The sequence below is a fragment of the Medicago sativa genome, chromosome 3, assembly GCF_051527215.1.
Source record: "Medicago sativa cultivar Bolivia chromosome 3, Bolivia_mono, whole genome shotgun sequence".
In the NCBI taxonomy this organism is placed as follows: Eukaryota; Viridiplantae; Streptophyta; class Magnoliopsida; order Fabales; family Fabaceae; genus Medicago; species Medicago sativa.
Window position 1 is genome coordinate 102,982,926 of NC_140751.1, and position 19,637 is coordinate 103,002,562.

The following is a 19,637-nucleotide window of genomic DNA, read 5'->3' on the forward strand; positions in this document are numbered from 1 at the left end:
CCTCAAAAATATTTGTCAAAAAAAAAAACCCTCAAAAATACTTTTTTTTTTTTTTAAAGAATGGGAACCCAAAGATTTTAATGAGTTCTTCACATATGCAATATCAATGATATACATTCAGATTTTAAAATCCAGATGTAAAAAATTATGAAATTGGATTGTGACAAAAGGGGCTCAAACCATGTAAATGCGAGTTCGGAAACTAGATGTGTAAATTTTTTTGAAAAAATAGTTGACCATGGTTCAACCGTGGCTAAATTGATTGTGATTAATTTTGTTTCATTTCTAAATTAGAGAAAACACGCTCTGAATTTTAGAATCCAAAATCAAGGGACATTTCGGAAAAATGGGGAGCTCACGAGAGGTGGTTTGGGGGGAGGGGGGACACTTCATAACAAACTTAATTATCCAAAGTTACAAGCAGTTATTGTGATGGGTCCTTATACATTTAACATCCACTCGCATAACCCCTTAAAAGTAAGGGTCATGTTAACTTGTGCCCTTAGGGCACATGTTAAGCAACCTAAATAGAGCAATTTTGCATTGGAAAACACAATATAACAACTTTTAAGAAGTTGAATGCACGCCTTTTGATATGTGTATTTCTATAATGAGTATCTTAACATGTGCCTTCAGGACACAAGTTAACATTAGCCTAAAAGTAAATAAATAAAGGGGTGCTCATGGACTATATATGAAACGTTGCAGGGTTCAAGAAATGCCAATAATATACTTTTTTAACACCTTTTTAAGTTCATGTTAGTGTAAAAACTATTTACAAACTCATCCAATTATATTTCACAACTTTTTAGTCCTCATCAAATTACTTGAATCTCATTCCTTGTCGCACTATGTTGGCAACAATCAACATACTTATTTATCAAATACCTTAAGTTTTTATTTTTATTTTTTATGAAGATGTAATTCTAAGACATTTATGTGGTTGTTCATACTCAATGTGATAATGATTCAAAGTTTTAGGCTTCCATCATAATCAGCGGCGAAGTTAGTAAATTTTTTGCGAGGGGGCCAATATAAAGAAGAAATAAAAAATATTTTACAAACTTATATATTAACCTTTTTTTTTGTGAACACTAATATATTAAACTTAATCGATAAGTAAAATAAATTCACAATATTTTTTTACTTATATTTAATGAAACAACAATTTACTTATATTTAATGAAACAACAACGAAGAAAATAAAAGTTAACAATAGTTATTTGTAAAAGATGAGCTCTATGGAGTTTTAAGAAGACAAATTTATCCATATTGACACTAAACTAAATAGATTATCAATTTTTGTTAATATAATATCTCTTTGAACCAACAAAATTGTTTGGAGTAGCCAAATAATATATTCATGGGATAGCTATATATTAAACTTATGCTAGTTATTCAAGATTTTTTTTTCTCTTGGGGAAGCCAATGCTACCCCATCCCTTTGAAGCCCTTCGCCCCTGATCATAATCCAACACAAAGTAGACAAAATTTCGACGGTATAATTTTTTTAAACAAAATAGAACATAGAGAAACAACACAGCGCAATAGGAAGAGTCATCGCTAACTACAAACAGCTGTGTTGCATTGTTTACAAAACAAACTACTATGCCAGAAGGTTACATAAAAGCATTCTGTGTGCTCATAAAAGCAAACTATGAGCCAAACAATGTTACATTCAAGAAATGAGTAGTTTACAATTACTTGCAAAACGAAGTAAAATGCCCATGAATTTCCAAACATGAAAATGGGTCGAAAACAAACCACAACATACGAAGTTAGATACATTACAGTTACAAAACAATGCAGATTTATACAGAACACAACCTAAATCCATTAGACCATTGATGCATCACCAGCATCTGTCAATCAAAGAAGCTAAACTTCTTCAGTATTCTAAACTTGAGTAAAAGTAAAATGATAAAAAGAATAGTAATGCACACCTTTTCCAGGAACGATCACAACAGGTGCTGCTTTACAGTGGTGAAAGCAATACTCACCGACGCTTCCTTGTAGCACACTGAAGAAGGAAAAAAAACATATACAGAATAATGGATAACTGCAGTGTGTAGAGAATGGCCGAGATATAGAAAGGGATTGAATTGAATGTAATGTACACCCATACACACACACACACGCTCACCTTTGAAACAAGCTTCTGCCTCTGGTCCCCAAAACCACAGCTGCAGGTTTAATCCTCTCTGCTTCCTTGCAAATTACTTTTCCTGCATCACCTTGCACTATCCGAGCTACTGTTTTCACCTGTTTTCACATCATACTAATCATAAGTAGAATGGAAGAATAGATTGCCAATTTGCCAGGAAATAGAGTAGTAATGAGTGATAAACAATAGAGGTTAACCAAAAAAATAAATTCACAATAATTAGCATTCATCATATTCAACTAATAAAGCACCAAAGTTATCAATAAATGCTGCAAGGGATTATTAATACATGTAAAGGACTCCAAGTCTCCCATTGAAAAAGAATAAGTTTTGTAAACAGATTATAAAGAGTGACATTCCTTGTATTACAAGTTGATTTTATACGGATGAGTCGTCAGACTTCATATAAAACTTAATCATCTAAAAAATGAAGTGACTGAACAACTTGTAAGCCATGATGGTTGATTAAACTTTTTTTTCCCTAATCCACCGTAATTAGTATCTTTGACCTCCATTAAATATTTCAAGATATGCCCTTGACTTAATTATGCTATTGAACCCCATTGTTTTTTTTACATGTGATTGAGTACCACCTAAATGGACAACTCCGTGAATGGGACACAAATTGTGGTTTTTTTTTTTACATGATTTGAAGCCATGTTTATTTTTATTTTTTTGTCAAATTGAATAACTCTAACTCTATCCTATATAATTTGTCAAATTGAATATTCTAAAAAACTTCATAAGTAAATAGGAAAACGGAGAGACACTAACCATTGCAACTTCAAAAGCCTCAACCGCTAATTTCTCCATCAGCCCCTGAGTCAAGTCATACACAATTTGGTTCTTCACATCTGCAAAATATTTGATTAAGAACAAAAAAAAAAAAAATCCATAAAACCACAAATTTGAATCACTTTATACACTATATTGAAGAAAATGAATTAAAAAAAGTAATATATGAGAAGTTAAGAAAGTGAAGGAGCCAACCAACCAGAAACAGCATGAACAAGGTGGATGGTATCAGCAAGTCTGCATAGATGAATAAGAGCCCAATCAAAAGCATGTTTACTGTTTGGACCATGATCTATGGCTAATACTATATCCCTTCCTCTTCTTCTTTCTCCTGTTTCCCTCTCAAGCTCTGGCTCAGGCACTATTGGTATCAGTGAAGGAAGCTTCACTTCTCTGTAGTTGTATTCTTCTACATCTTCCATCACTGTCTCCATTAATTTACAATCTTCACTTCACAACTTGGATTATGAATCAACTTTGCTTTTTTCTGATTATCTCTCTACTCAAAATTTATTAAAGGATATTATCAATATCAAGTGCTGTTATTATTTTTTTAATTAAAAGTTTTCTTTTTGGTTGGTGGCACGCTGTCTTTTCTAGGACTGAGCATGAGAACCGAACCCGTCCAAAACCCGTCTAAACCGCAGCTCATTTTAAGTAAACGGGTGGGTCGGGTTCATAAAGTGAAAAAATCGAGTTTGTATGGTTTTTAACGGTCGGTTGTGGCTCCTGGAATGGTAACCCATCGGTACCCACAACCGACCGGTTAATAACCTTCTCCCAGAAATAGCTTTTTCCCACGTCAGGTTTCCACTTCTTTATCATAAAAGTTTCACTGACCTATGCTATGACTACTGAAAAGCTGCTTAATACTACCTCTTTTACCGTGACACACACTATTAGGAGTGGTTTGAAATAATTTAGTGTATTAGCTGTCTTGTCTTCTAGTATCTATTACCAAAACCAATTTACAAGAATACAGCCCATTGTTTTGCAATTATTAATATTTATATTTATTTAATTATAATAACATTAACATGGATATACTAGAAATCAAAGATACTCATTTATTTGTTTTAGTTTTCTCACTCTATTTTCCAGCCTACATGTTCTCTTCCATATCCAAACCGTAGATCTCATTCCAAAATGTTGCTATTCTTCATCTCATGTCCATTGTTAACTATAATTATAACGCCTCAACTGTTCTTCATTCCTTCTCTATTGCTCTTCCCTTTTATTGTATATTTCATCATCTTCCTTCTTGTAGAGAAATAAAACCAGGTTCAAGTTCATGTTTTTTTTTTTTTTTAATGAAGTATATAACCGATCCAACCCACCCGAAATAACCGTCCAACCGACAAACCGAGAACCGCCCAAACCGAGCTCATAAACGGTCGAATTCAGACTTTGATTTGGTGTCTTCAGTTTCATCTAGTATGGCATTTTCGGGCCCGAACCCGTCCGAATCCGCCCGATGCTCTACCCTAGTCTTTTCCACGGGTTTGTCTCAAAATTGTCGTGTTCAAATCGAAAACTTGGGGTCCCTTTAGTTTGGACCTGTGCATGTTTAGGTCCAACTTGAACCAATATTTTTTACCATTAGATTGTAACTCCCATCATATCTTATTATGGTCCATTCAGACAAAATAAAACTCATCAATTCTTTCTCTCTCATTGCATTCTCTCCTTTCTTCCTCTCTCTCTTCTCTCCTTCTCAAACCTTAGCCGTCACCCTTTTTTTCTTCTTCTTCTTGTCAGAGGGGTGATTTAGGGTCAATTTTGACCCAAAAATCACCCCTCCGAGTTGTTTTTTCCTTCTATCCTAATTAAATAAGTGATTTCACATATTTTCTGTTTTCTTTCATTTGTTTTTGTGATTTCGTCGTCTCTGAACGACTTTGTTTGTTTTGATTTCCCGTCTTTGTGCGGTGTGTTTTTTTATTTCCCGTCTTAGTGCGGTGTTTATTTGATTCAGATTGAAGGATTAACTTTGAGCAAGTGCAGATCCGATCAATGACAATGACTTTGGTGTCGTCAATGTTGCAGATCCGGAGACATGAGTATTCCGGAGACTTAAATATAGTCATATTAGTCATATTTGTAGGCATAGATACTTTGCCGTTTTATGCTATTAACATGGATGTTGTGAGTTTGTTCACATATTCATCCTTTTTGTTTTTAGCGAATTTGGATTTGTATTGTATCGATGTACTCTATCAATTTGAATGAATGAATATCGTTTACTTTTGTCAAAAAAAAAAAAAAAATTCTTTCTCTCTCATTGCATTGACTCCCTCTTTCATCTAGAGTTGTCAAAACGGGCCGGGCCTTACTGGCCGGCCCGAAAGCCCGAATTAAATGCAGGGCCTGGGCCAAAAATTTGGAGCCTGAATCGATTCAGGGCTTTTTGGCCCGGCCCGAAAAAGCCCGGAGCCCGGTAGGTAGCCCGGTCGGGCCGCGGGCGGCCCGCAAGCCCGCCAAAAAATACAATTTTTTTTTGTCTTTGTGTGTATATGAAATTCAGTTCTTAGTTCTCACACAGGCGCCAGACAATACCATCTTCGCAAGCTCACTCACGTCTCAGAATTAATATAAAATAATATCCAGTCAATTGAAAACCTTTTTTTTTCTTCGTATTAATGTTAGTTTTTTTTTTGGTGACATTAGATTGCAAAAGTGCAACACTTATAAACTTCAACTGTTCAACATCACACCCATGTTAATTACAACCAAGTGATTGCCTCGATATTTCATTTTCAACTTATTTTAATAAAATTATTTTTTGATTTTTGAAAGGAAAAAAAAAAAGATACGGGCCAGGGCCGGCCCGTTAGCCCGGGAGCCCGTGCAGGGCCGGGCTCGGGCCCCAATTTTCCAGCCCATATTCGAACCGGGCTTTTTAGCCCGGCCCTAAAAAGCCCGTTGCCCGACCGGGCCGGGCCTAAACGGGCCGGGCCGCCCGTTTTGACAGCTCTACTTTCATCCCTATATTTGCATCTTGTCTTCTTCTTCATTGTTCTTTCATCTCAAAATATTAAACTAGATACAAATGATAGCTTTTATTTTTCATTAAATTGTGGCTTTATTTATTCATGATAAAGTTGTAGATTAATCTTCAAAATGGTGTTGTTTTCTTTGTCCATTAATTATATACTCATTTCACTCAATTTAAATTAATAAAAATATAAATAAAGAATTATGAATTAAACAAGTGATTTTTTTTATTCTTCTATATCCACGGTACTTTTTTCATTCACCATTTTTTTTAGTAATGCTTTTAGATTATTATTTTTTTGGTACGAAATGGTTCCAGATTTATCTTACGTTAAACTTTTTCACTTATTTTTTTGTCATTCATCATTTATTTTAGTTTATGTTAAACTTGAAAACAAGTGAATTTTTTAAATTCATCTCTTGGTCATTCATTAAACAAGAAGAAAGTATTGAAGCATGAACATCCATTTGAGACATAGCTGCCATTGTTTGATGTTCCCCTCAACCCATGAAGGAAGGATCTATGCAATCCAACAATGTCGAAATTTTTGATATTTAATCCAATAATAAAGAGAAAGGGAACTAAATGAGTGGAGTGGCTGTTGTAAAAAAAAAAAAACATAAAAGAATGGAGGAAGGAGGAGATTGGGTTTGAGATGAGTTGGTGAAAGAGATAGAAAAGAAGGAACCGAGGGAGAGAGAGAGAGAAAAAGAGAGAGAGAGAAGATGGAAGAATGAGAGAGTAATTCCGTGTGGTTGGACTATTATAAAATCTGTATGTCTCATTTGATCAATGCTTGAAAAAAATTGGTTCAAGTTGGACCCAAACTTTCACTAGTCCAAGTTAAAATTACTTGTTCCCCGGTCAACATATCAACCATTTGTTAATTTCTACTGTATTCTTTTATTGTTTCCTTTTAAGTAGTAGCAGCATTTTGTACACTTGTCTTTTAAGATATAATAATAATAATAATAATAATAATAATAATAACAACAACAACAACAACAACAACAACAACAACATACAAGATTATATACCTCTAAAAAAACATGATTATAGTCAAATACATGTCCAAGTCAACAACTTCACATATGCCAATGCACAATTTTGACCGTTAATATTTTTAATTATGTAAAGTAAAAAATTATAAAAATTTAATATTTTGAAAATATTTGTCGAGGCAAATCAAACAACATCTTACATGCTAATATTTGTATTTATACATTAGTAAGTCCTCGTGAGCTTAACTCAGTTGGTTGGGACAAGATAATGCATAAAATATGCAAGGTCCGGGGTTCAAACCCCGACCACTACAAAACAAAAAAAAAATACATTAGTAAAAAATACATTAGTAAAAAAGTATGGTTAAAGTAAGTCAAGTGAATAATGCACATTGCAAAAATTGGACATGTATTTTGAAACGGAAGGAATATAGTATAACAACGAGAGCATATCTGAGGCAATGTTTGAATATTTGACCTGTAACTTAGGATTAGTGGACGTATTACGGTATTAGATGAATTTATAACATGATAGTAACATTTTTTGAGTCCACCCACCGTATTAAGACACATTATTGACGCAAATTCACATCTTATTACTTGATATTTGTGTCAACCGAATGAATAGAGTTATTTTTATTATTGTCTCCAACCTTGATCTTTTGGAGGGAATAAAAGTCTAAGTTTTGTACTGAAATGCAGTTGCAGCAAGCTAGGCAAAATAACAGTAATATATAAGAAGAGGACAAGTACACTGCAAGACCACCTATGCATACGTTGATATATTGTGAATTGTGGTCAAAAGAAAGCAGTTTTAAATTGCAATGGCAGGTGGGAGTAACATGATGAGCAAGATTTTATTGATCGGTGGCAGCGGTTACATCGGAAAGTTCATGGTGGAAGCTAGCGTCAAAGCTGGCCATCCAACCTTCCTTCTCATCCGAGACTCAACTCTTTCCAACCCTGCTAAATCATCCATCATCAACAAATTCAAGGATTTGTCCGTCAATCTTGTTGTTGTACGTCAAATCCTATTCCTTTCTGGTAGCATATATAGTAAAGACTCAAACTGATCGATTCATGGGAAAAGACTTGTATAAACATTCAACTACTTCGAAATAAAAATAACTGATTTGATCCTTAAAAATCTTAAATACTGCTCAAATTATCTTAGTGTAATAATTTTTAGAGATATTTTAGTATCATGTCAAATTTTGTGTATCAGGAGATATAATATTCAGCGTATTATATATATGCAGGGGGATCTATATGATCATCAAAGTTTGGTCAAAGCAATAAAACAGATTGATGTTGTAATTTCTACTGTGTCTCGCTCGCACCTGAGTGTTCAAGACAAGATCATCTCTGCCATCAAAGAAGCTGGAAATGTTAAGGTACATTCAAAAACTCAAAAATATCTTCATTATTTACTATATCAATATATTTAAAAATAGAAAATTCATCTAAAATGTGATCAAAAAATATCTTCATTGTTTATAGAGATTCTTTCCTTCTGAATTCGGAAATGATGTGGATCGGAGTCATGCAGTTGAACCAGCAAAGAGTGCATATGCCGTTAAAGCCAGAATTCGGCGCAGCATTGAGGCAGAAGGAATTCCGTACACTTATGTGTCAAGCAACTACTTTGCTGGTTATTTCCTACCCTCTTTATCACAGCATGGAGCTTCAGCTCCACCAAGAGATAAAGTTGTTATCCTAGGAGATGGAAACCCCAAAGGTGTAAAACTAGACACATGCAGTTTAATATTGAATTTAACTCATTAAATTTTCTTACTAATAGGTTTTGCTTGATTATATAATCAACAGCTGTTTTTAACAAGGAAGAGGATATTGCTACTTATACAATCAAATCTGTTGATGATCCAAGAACCTTGAACAAAATTCTGTATATTAGACCACCAGGTAATGCCTTGTCTTTCAATGATCTCGTATCTCTATGGGAGAAGAAGATTGGTAAAACTCTTGAAAGAATCTATGTTCCAGAGGAACAGATTCTGAAGCAAATTCAAGGTTAGTAAGTGACCTTTGCTGTTCATAATACTTTAATCTTTTTATGATTCCCAGGAATCGAACACAGTACCACGAGATTTACAACACACCCCCCCCCCCCCCCCCGCACGCACACAAACCACATGTGTTAGACTCGGTGGTTTAATAATTTAATTTTGGTTGTTTCAGAGTCCTCGCCTCCATTAAATATGATGCTGTCTATTGCTCACTGTGTGTACATAAAAGGGGACCATACTAACTTTGAAATTGATCCAACATTTGGAGTAGAAGCTACAACTCTCTATCCTGATGTGAAATACACCACTGTAGATGAGTTCCTTAATAAGTTTGTCTGAGATTCAAGCCGAGATGTGATTTGTCCTCTCAGAAGAATTAATCATGTAGTAGGTTGATAATATCATCTCTATTTCGCAAAAGAAATAAAGTGTTGTGTTTCCAGAAATGTGTCTTTATACACTCAATGATTCAACTATGATAAGAATTAAGAAGTCCTCCATTTCATTTTTTTAGAAATTAAGATGATCTCTATCCCTTGATATTATGATAAAAGATCAGCAGTTTTAAAGATTGGTATTGCCTTATAATTTTATTCATGATGAACCCATGAGACTAGTCTATCAAAATATTGAGATTCATCTTAAGGGATGATCTCATCAAAGGTGAAAATCTTAAGGGATGATCTCATCAAAGGTGAAATTTTGGTTAGGAGATAAAAGTTATACTTATCAATGGTTGATGAAAAAAATTGTGAGTGTACAGCCAAGTCACTACATAACTTCTTCCTCGATTAGGGATATGGTGGATAGTCAATCTACGATCATGGTAGGATGAGTTACCTTTAACATGAGTTCAAAAACTTCTTCAAAAAAAAAAAAAAAACATGAGGTCAAAAACAATATCTATTAAACTATTCAAACCCATCCTGCAAGTTTAACGACAGATATTCGAAGGGCGAGTGATTTTGTCATCCCAAACCCAGATGTTCTGGGGCCATCTTAGACAAAGATTAAAAGTTAATGATGTCTACTAGTATTATAAATACGAAAAATGATAGTATCAGTGCTATAAATACAAGATTGGAAGACTACATTGGTAATTTAATAAATCAGTTTCAACCATCCAATTTATACCAACAACTAAGATCATCTCTACTGTCATTTTCAACTGTACGAAATCCAAATTCCTGAAAAATATCTTCATGTTTGTCGTGGGAAACATTCCATTGCCTAATGCATACATTTTCTCTAAGTAAATGCATCGGCACATACCTTGTTCAACGAGTGCGAATGATAGTTCCATTGTTAACTCTACATCCACTCTGCTCCAAAGCCATTTCAAAAAATCCACCTCCACCAATACTAGAATTTACACATGGAGGTGCAAATTGCAGAATTACATCTCTCACTGTTATCACACCTGTAACTTGTTCATTATCATTTATCAAAAAACTGAAACTGCTATTAGTCTGTGTCATATGCTCCATTACTTGCTTGAGCGTGTCGTTTATTCTGTTGGTTACCGGTGAATCCATTCTCGATGTGAAGCTGTTTTTCAGGGGGAGACTTCCTGTTGTGTGATTAGCACCATGGTCATGTTCAATGGTTGGTTCAGCGTCTGTCTTGTTGGTCTTTGTGTGAACAAATTCTTCAACAGTTAAAATCCTGTCATTGCATAGAAACAGGTATCTTTGTCATGCTAGCTACATTGACACTGTCAATTCAATATTGTTGCTTGAATTAAACCATTATTCACAGGATTTAATTCATATATATAATATACCGTCAGCAAAAAAAATGACACCATTAATCAATCATAATCATGAGAAGATTAAAAACATTGACTTTAAACATAACTACTTATAAAGTCAGATATATGATTAATTGTGATTTGATGCCTGTGTAAAACTTTTTAAGCTGGAAGTGAATCAAAATTAAACTCTTATTGTATATCTAAGTATTCATAAGTTGAACGATAGAAGGCAAAGAGAGAGTAGACCTGCTTTTTAAACTTACTTTCTATTTCTAAGTAGGTCACCATTCTTTACAAGATTATAAATGTCACTGTTCCTCACATTACCAATGATCTTCTTGGTTTGTCTATCTACAACTGCAACTACACAAGTTTGGTTCTGCCAAAGCAACTTCAAAGCATCTGCAACAGTTTGGTCTCCAAACACACAACTAAGATGTTCTTGGCCTTCGAGTCTGTGGAAGGACAACAAAGGGTCAAAGCCAAAGAGCAACATACCACATTGCCAAATTCACTTGAACAGAGTACTGAATAGATACATGTACTCGTGTGCTTGAATGTTAAGATTTTAAATACCGGTTATCTGATAAGTTCTTGTCTGCAATATTATTGAACCACTCTAGTTCGCTTGATTGAAGAAGTAGTTGGACTAGGGCATTCTAGCATAAAAGGAAACACAATACTCATCCTGAATATATCAATTTTCAATATGACACATATATGTGCTTGTGTTTGCAACTCGACGACAGTCGACAGATACCTGTGTAACAAAGCCGATGAGTGCAGCATCAAGTTGTTGTATGACAGGCAAAACATGCAGCCTGTGCTTAGAAAGAAGTAGCAGTGCATGCAAAATCGTGTCATTCAACCGTACCGGGAAAAATGGTTCCCAGAGGAATGACTTGGCCAATTCGCCAACCTAGTAAAGAATAAGACATAACTTATGTGATGTATTTTATACTATTCTCTAATTATAATTGTGCACATAATCATTTTAATAGTATAGACACAATCATTTTAATATTAAACTTAAGTGAAAAAATAAATTCATGTGGCATGTTATAACTAATGAACAACACAAATAACACCTTTAAAACATCACCAGTAAGGCTGTAAGTGAAAAGATAAATTCATGTGTTGAATTCCAAGTATACAAACACTGAAACACCAATAGAAGGAGCAAGAATTGCAAATAGAGAAAGCTAACTGAATGAAAACATGAAAAAGGAAAACCTTGGTTTGGCCAATCTGAGGAATCCGGTCCAAGATAGAGAAGAAACCTTGGTTCTCTATATCCTTGATATGGTTATCAGCGGCATCTTCTCTTATCTTTTCACATTCCTTGAAAATACAACATACTCAATGAGAATGATGTGTCATTTGAAGATACAAGTTATAAATTTTGAGAAATTTGAGAAAAGTAGTAATAAATACCTCAAGACACCAAAGAACCATGTTTGGAAAAGAAATGAAACCAATACAGCGATCAGAAAACCTTATGCTTGCTGTTTCAGTGTCCAAAACATCCACAATGACAGCACCAAACGTGTCCTTTCCGTACAACATATGAATTGCATCCCTTATAGTGTCTCCAGATTTTATTTCAAACACTTAACATAGGAAGGAACAAAACAACGTTGGAGGGCATTGAATCACAAAACAATGTTGTTAACAAACTAATTGTAAAATGTAGTAGTACCATGCGAATTGTTTATGCCGGATATTGAACTAATCGATATGCGATCAAGAAATTGTTGAAGGGCAAAGGCAGAATCAACATGCACGTTCTGATCATCATTATCTTCCTTCTTCTCAGATACTAAATCATCATTCACTATTTTCCTAGACAGGGCCGTCCCTAAGAATTCGGAGGCTCGGCTCTGGGAATGAAAAGATGCAAGTGATAAAATCAAAACGTGTTTTGTTTAAAAGAACAATGTTCTATTTATATTTTTTAAAAGATAAATATAAGGTGTCATATATATGCGGTACACCCAAAGGTGAAAATGACTACCGTATACATGAGGAACCCCCATCTAACACCAAAAGCAAGAGGACATAATTCTAATAGGCCTAAAAGGCTAAAAACAAGAGGACAGAAAATGGCTCGGGGTATTAAAAAAAATTGGAGGGCCGCAGTATTAGTGGATATTAAAAAAAAAAAAAATGAGGCCCATGGCTGAGGGAGGCCCAGCTCTGTTGAGCTGTTTGCACCCCCTCAGGGCCGGGCCTGTTCCTAGATTGCATTTTCTTCGTTTCTTGTTCTTAAATCAGTTTACGTCATACAATTTTAAGTTTTAGCTTAATTCTTTATTTTTTTGATGATCCTCTCTCTCTCTCTCAACGCCAACTTAGGCCTTTGATATTCGTAAAAAATGCCACAAGTTATACGTGTCAATCTCTCAGTAAATTGATCCGTTTTTACCTTTTCTATCTCAAAAGATTAAAAAAGTCCTAATGTGTTTGATATTAAAAAAAACTTATATGATTTGTTTTTACGTTTACATATTATCCAGTCATATTTTAGCATAATGTCACAATATAGATGTTTGTTGAGATAATTTAAGATGTAATTATAACAAGGATCTGGATCTTGTTAACCATGCCCTTAGGGCACTAGTTAAGGATTCAAATATATAAATAATTTACAAGTTTTATATAGATAAAGTTACTTTTTAAACTTTCAATGTGTTGAATATATCATTCCCAGATAAAATTTCCTTTTTAAACTTCTTAGCAAGTGCCCCAATGACACTTGTTAAAATGACTCTATAAGAAGTGCACCGTGCATATATTCCATTTAACAAATTAAGTATGAGCTTCTAAACAGAAAGATGGTGCTATTAAGTCCATGTCTCGTGTGCAGTCTATAGATTTGAATTGTGATATGCTGGTAGGCAGTTTTTTTTTTTTTTTTTACGCAGGGTAAGCAGAATTAAAAATACCGAATAATGTTGTTTATTGAATAGATTGTTTTTCGTCACAATTTTCAGGCATTCAATTAGTCAACAACTCTGGAGTTGTTGGCTAATTGAACGCCTGAAAATTGTGACGAAAAACAATCTATTCAATAAACAAATGATACAACTCTGATTTCACATTTGCCTTAAAAGCTGATTTACCAAGTCTAAACTTAGAGTCGAGCGAAAGCTGATTTACCAAGTCTAAACTTAGAGTCGAGCGATCTTGATCCAATAAATCCGCCGTGCAATCTTGATCTAAGGATTCCAAGAAGCCGGCCGATTAGGTGAATGCCTAGAAATCCAGATTAGTTTATATTGAACAATGCTTTTTTCTTTTAGAACCTGCTGAGTAATACTATGCCCGTCTATCGGTCTATGATACTTGGAGCAACAGGTAAACAGATTCCTTATCACACCACCAGTTAAAAATTAAATTAATAATTCAGTGATACAATAATTTAAAAGGTGTCCTTTGCACTTGCAAGGGAGAGGATATGGTAACTTCATAGCTCACAGGCTCAACCCTTAATTTATTTTACTTTTGTGCACTTTCACTTTTATGATTTATTCATTCATTCTATTTTTACATGTGGTGGGAGAGCTCCTATTTTACACATGCCGCTTTCTCTATTCAACATACCATTTTGCAACAGTCACCATACCTCCCCCAAAGATGCGGGAGGGAGTGTTCCTTGCAATGCTTCCTCCGACGCCTCAGAGAAACCAGCTCATGAAATAGCCACTAACCATTATTTATATGACAGCTCCATCTTCTATCGTTGCCTTCTCCATTACGACTGTGATTCCTGCTCGGATGTAGAACCCATCTTCTGGTCTATCTGCTTCTTGTACGCCCTACAGATAAACCATTCGAGTTTATAAGGATGCACAAAAGTATTGCGGACCAGAAAACTACTAACTGATATTTATGCTTACATCTTTGTTCGTGATGACGACATCTTTCCCAATCTTTGCATTCTTGTCAATAATACAGTTCCTTTGACAAAGATAACAAGCAATAAGTTCACAATAATAAATAGATTCGCTATGCACAAATACTAATTCTTTATCTAGTGATCATCAACCGTGAGTAACACTTACTTAATTTTGGTATTCCTTCCAATTCCAATTGGGACCTTTCCCTCTGCAAGAAGAGAAGCAATTTCGGATTCGGTTTGGTAATAGTCTGCTCCCATCATTACAGTGTCCTGTAAAAGATGATTTTATATTTAGTTAGTAGTAGGACCATTTAATAGAGTGTGTTGGGTATGACTCAGTCTACTGATAAGCAGACAAGTCACCATTTATTTGTCGGCCTGCGGGGGACGAGCCCTCCTGCGGTACAGCTCAAGGTTAACCTTATAAATTGGACTGTAAGTAATCTGTAACTCCTAAGCTTGAATGATAGAAAATCACTGCAGCCACTCTAAAGTCAGAGACGTAGGAACAATTGGTTGAAATCCATGATCAAATATTGTGTGTTCTCTATTTGCGTTTTGCATATCTGCTTTTTTTTTTTTTTTTTTTGAACCAGGGTTGGTGTTCTAACATAGATATTTGGAATAATGAGTCTATAAATATGGCAGTTTACCTGAAGCTCAACGCCATAATCTAAACGTGATCTTTCACCCACAATGGAGTGTTGAATCGTACATTCTCTCAGGAAACATCCATGGGAGATAATGGCATCCACAACCTACCACCAAAAACAAAGCAACACATGACAGAATAAGCAAGACATGATGATGTTATGACTTACTACAGTTACTAGCATGCTACAAGATAGATAAATTGTCGTACCCGGCAGTTGTCAATCTTTGTTGGTGGTAGGAATCCAGGAGATGTGAAAATGGGTGTCTTGGGATCATAAAACTGAAACTTCGGACTCTGCATGAGAGTAGCATAAAGGAAATATTAGTTTCAATCAACTAAATTGAACAAGAACACCGACAATTTCTTGCACCTACCTCTTTGGTAAGAGCAAGGTTAGCATCGTAAAAGGATTTTATTGTTCCAATATCTTCCCAGTAGTCTCCGAAAAAATATGCCTGCAAAACAACACAAATTTTCTCATTGCTCCTTCTGAAATGGATAAATACATATGTATGCAATGCATATATATTTATTGGAATTCCTCTTACTTGGACATTGTGTTCCCTTATAGCGGAAGGAATGATTTCGGATCCAAAGTCATTAGATGTAGGATATTTCCATTTCAAAAGCTTGAGTAAAACATCTTTCTTGAATACATAAACCCCCATAGATGCAATATATGGCGAGTTCAATGGATCTTGTGGCGACAACCCAAGACGAGAGGTATCTACTTGCTGCAAAATGAGGATGGTCAATTCATTTTTGGTTTCTGATAGTGAACAGTCTCAGTAGAAATACCAGATAACAAGAAAGCAGAAAGAAGGTGCAAACATTGGGTTGATAAGTTGTGAATTACCATTGCTTTCAGATCAGCCCCTTTCGGTTTTTCTGAAAATTGGACGATATTGCCTCTCTCGTCTACCTTGACCAATCCGTAATCTGATGCACGGCTGAAAAGCAGGCAATTAAAAATTCGTAATTTATTTTCAAGTGAGTCTTACTATTCATTCATTCTAGAGTGAAATTAAGTATAATACTCATTTACATAGTGATATCAAGCAACAAGAAGAAACACATATAACAGGAGATTGAACACACCTGTCACCCACAGCAGCACACGAAATTGTAATATCGGCATTTCTATCAACGTGACTCTGTTTATTTGTTATTGATAAATCAGAAGTTTGTTGAAAATGAAATAAAGAAACAATCCACTCTACAAAACAATTACAATGTATACCTGCACAAGGTCCATGTAATCCATTCGGTATAAATGATCCCCCGCCAAGATCAATACATTTTCGACATTTATATTCTTGGCATCCTACAACAAAGAATTGAATACTTATTGACAACCTCAAAAATCAGAAATTTTATTTATAGAAAATACGGAGAAATGGTTTAAATAACAAAAAGGAAAACAATTTAGCTACCTCAAATATCCAGGTAAATTGTCTCACAGCATCTGCAGTTCCTTGAAACCACTTATTTCCCGCTTCTCCTGGTGTTTGTGTCGCCGCCAGAACCTATTTACCATTTAGATTCACTTTAATTAGTCATCATGAATAGAAACAAACTTGAAATTGGTCAACAAGAATCTCTTCCGGTGGATTGTATTTTTTTCTCTATCAATCACAACAGCCAACCAAGAAAGAGCTTCTTTATTCATTTTATGCAAACCAAACTACTGAAGTTTTGTTTCTTTGGAGGGATATTATTGGCAACTGTCATGTTCATATCAAATCTCATTGTATTAATATATATAGTTATTGATAAAAAGGAGAGAAAAAAACTACTTTCCATACATCTACTGATGGTGAATTGTGATGGATACATACCTCCACAAATCCATCACCAAAGTTGATGCCATTACCAAAATAGGTGCGGGCGATATGCCGGTTGAGGGAAGCAGAATTGAACTGAGTTAGCACAAATATTTTGTTGATGCCACTATTTATACAGTTGCTCATTGGAATGTCTATAAGCCTATAGCATCCCCCAACAGGAACCTTAAAACAAACATAGGGAACAAATGTTAGGCTACCTTCTCCAGTTTATTCCCTTAAGTATATAATTTTAATAAGTAGTCTCTAAAGTATACAAAATCCACACTTTAGTCTCTAATTATTTTTATATACTTTGGGAACTAAATTGATGGTTTATTCGTTACGATTATATCATGATAGTCACTTACCGCGGGTGTTGCAGCTCGTTTGGTGAGAGGATATAGATGTGTCCCTGGTCCTCCTCCCAATACAATGGAAATTACATTTTTTGGATCAGCCCTTAGTCTCATAAATGAGGGCACTTGCAAGTTCTGAAATTCAAAGCACACTCTAATCATAATCATATCCCAAATAAAAATGTAGGCACATAATTGAACTTTACAATTATGTTATCCAATAATGATCAAAATTCATATTATTTTTTCTTTCAGAATTGGAAGCAAAAAAAGAAGCCTAGAATGAAATTGAGCTTACCAAGGAACCTTTGGGATCATCAGAAGTAAGAATAGCAGATACAGCAGCATGTTTGATCTTCTTCTGGTTTGTGAAACGTTTATTCAACTGATCAGTGACCCAGGAACTGTTATGGAAGCTTCCTTTGATTCTTTCTCCAAAAAAAGAACCTTTTTTAGAATTTGAAAAAGGGGTGTTGGGTTTAACGGTTACACAACCAGAAGCCATTGCAGTGATCTCAAGAAACTAAACTGTTTTTGAGGTTGAAGGTGAAGAGAATCAGAGTCAATGCAAGTACTCAAATGTGAATCTAAGAAAAGTGAGATTATTTGAAAGCAAAATGATTAGAGTGGTGATGAAGGAAAGGAAGTTGCCTTTATGGAAGTATGAGCCAGACCTCTTTTCACGAGAAATCTTGTGTTGGGATTTTGGTAAATATCATATCATATCAATTTCCAAAAACTATAGACAAACAAATACTCCTATAATTAATAAATTAATAATGAACTTTGTTCTTTGCCTTTAGAACCATTCACATAGTCCAAGTTTGTAGGTGTGTACATTTACATTATTTACACATGGAATTCAAAACAAAGACTTGTCATTTTCATCCCCTGCTCGTACATCCCCTGCTATGTCATTAAAATTTTGATGTGAGCTTCTACGGTTATTATTTGCTTTCATGTGTTGTAGTAATTGGTGAGTTTAACTTTCGCATAATTAAGTTAGCTCACAATAATTAACTTTTATGTATCGAATCTTATGTATTTAATTTATAAATTATGAGTCGAATAAATTAATTTTTGTTGACCAATACATCTCCTATAAGCATGCATGCAATATTTAAAAAAAAAAAACGATTGTCCCAATGTTATTAGAACCGGGACCAATAACAATTTATTTTTCAAAATGTCTTAATTATAAGATATTTTTAAAACTTTCCTTTATCCCATAATATAAGACGATTTTCAAAATTGAACACGCACTAATGATTTATTTTTTTAAGAAAAAATACTTCTATCTAAAATACCATTGGGAAACATATACTTTGCCTCGTCCTAAATAAAAAAGAAAATTGGTCCAATAAAAGTTAAGGGGTTAAATCAAATTGATTAAACTTTCTCTTATATATAAGACAATAGATAATAGTATGATTTGTTTTCTTTTGATATCAATATTTGTAAAGATAAATATGTCACAATAACACAACTTGTAATCTTAGTGCATGCTTGAGTCAACCGTGAGATTCACATAATCACAAGTTACCACCTTATTTTTGATAAAAATCACACTCTAGAGCTTTGCAAAACTACAATATCTATCCATATCTATCTTAACTTATTTTCTCATCCTACACTTGTGCATTTTGTTTCTAGAGTCTAGAGGAGAGGCATGCATTCACATCCCACCTCAATGGAGGCTCCTTCAAATGAGGCTGGGCGCATAGATGGACGGTTCTCGTGAGTCGCAACACATGCATTAGTCGGTCCCATATACTATTCTTATTGCTTCCTCACTGGCCCACCATAACTCTCTACTTGTGGTCCACCCATACCTTTTCCAACCTAAGCAACACTTGGAAGGAAAAATAATATTTTTTTTGGACTCGTAACATTTGGCAAATCGAAAAGATCGTTCCTTGCATTTCTATAATTATAATATATGAAAATTTACTTACTAATTTCAAATAACACTTTAAGTATTTAATTAATAAATATGATTGAGAATAAATATATAATTAATTTTTGTTGGAGTCAATAAAAAATAATGAACGAGTTACAAGAAATCAAGAATAGATATAAATATACTTGACAAAAAAAAATAGCACACATATACATCTGTAAAAAAAAAAAAGCATATATACATGCAAGCATTAATATTTAGAAT

The 19,637-nt window shown here is 34.4% G+C and overlaps 4 protein-coding genes across 4 annotated transcripts; 1 reads left to right on the forward strand and 3 right to left on the reverse strand.

Annotated features, from left to right (window-relative positions):
- Window positions 1-1,564: 1,564 nt before the first annotated feature.
- On the reverse strand, window positions 1,565-3,460 carry RD2 (Adenine nucleotide alpha hydrolases-like superfamily protein). The gene is made up of 5 exons (XM_085757274.1): window positions 3,159-3,460; window positions 2,939-3,018; window positions 2,144-2,262; window positions 1,944-2,020; window positions 1,565-1,862 (listed from the first exon to the last, which is right to left on the reverse strand). The coding sequence occupies exons 1-5, from the start codon at window positions 3,391-3,393 to the stop codon at window positions 1,837-1,839; spliced, it is 537 nt and encodes a 178-aa protein (XP_085613400.1). The 5' UTR covers window positions 3,394-3,460; the 3' UTR covers window positions 1,565-1,836.
- A 3,952-nt stretch (window positions 3,461-7,412) lies between these two features.
- LOC146943163 (phenylcoumaran benzylic ether reductase POP1-like) lies at window positions 7,413-9,553 on the forward strand. The gene is made up of 5 exons (XM_085757273.1): window positions 7,413-7,974; window positions 8,215-8,349; window positions 8,456-8,693; window positions 8,783-8,986; window positions 9,155-9,553. Exons 1-5 carry the CDS (start codon window positions 7,780-7,782, stop codon window positions 9,319-9,321), a joined length of 939 nt encoding a protein of 312 aa, XP_085613399.1. The 5' UTR covers window positions 7,413-7,779; the 3' UTR covers window positions 9,322-9,553.
- A 439-nt stretch (window positions 9,554-9,992) lies between these two features.
- LOC146943164 (SNF1-related protein kinase regulatory subunit gamma-1-like) lies at window positions 9,993-12,574 on the reverse strand. Its single transcript, XM_085757272.1, has 7 exons — window positions 12,435-12,574; window positions 12,170-12,345; window positions 11,969-12,076; window positions 11,496-11,654; window positions 11,312-11,394; window positions 10,999-11,190; window positions 9,993-10,647 (listed from the first exon to the last, which is right to left on the reverse strand). Exons 2-7 carry the CDS (start codon window positions 12,299-12,301, stop codon window positions 10,260-10,262), a joined length of 1,062 nt encoding a protein of 353 aa, XP_085613398.1. The 5' UTR covers window positions 12,302-12,345; window positions 12,435-12,574; the 3' UTR covers window positions 9,993-10,259.
- A 1,531-nt stretch (window positions 12,575-14,105) lies between these two features.
- On the reverse strand, window positions 14,106-18,101 carry APL4 (Glucose-1-phosphate adenylyltransferase family protein). Its single transcript, XM_085757271.1, has 14 exons — window positions 17,772-18,101; window positions 17,486-17,608; window positions 17,130-17,300; window positions 16,725-16,817; window positions 16,532-16,615; window positions 16,390-16,445; window positions 16,148-16,241; window positions 15,840-16,025; window positions 15,666-15,746; window positions 15,499-15,585; window positions 15,290-15,394; window positions 14,800-14,906; window positions 14,635-14,695; window positions 14,106-14,553 (listed from the first exon to the last, which is right to left on the reverse strand). Exons 1-14 carry the CDS (start codon window positions 17,976-17,978, stop codon window positions 14,452-14,454), a joined length of 1,557 nt encoding a protein of 518 aa, XP_085613397.1. The 5' UTR covers window positions 17,979-18,101; the 3' UTR covers window positions 14,106-14,451.
- Window positions 18,102-19,637: the final 1,536 nt, after the last annotated feature.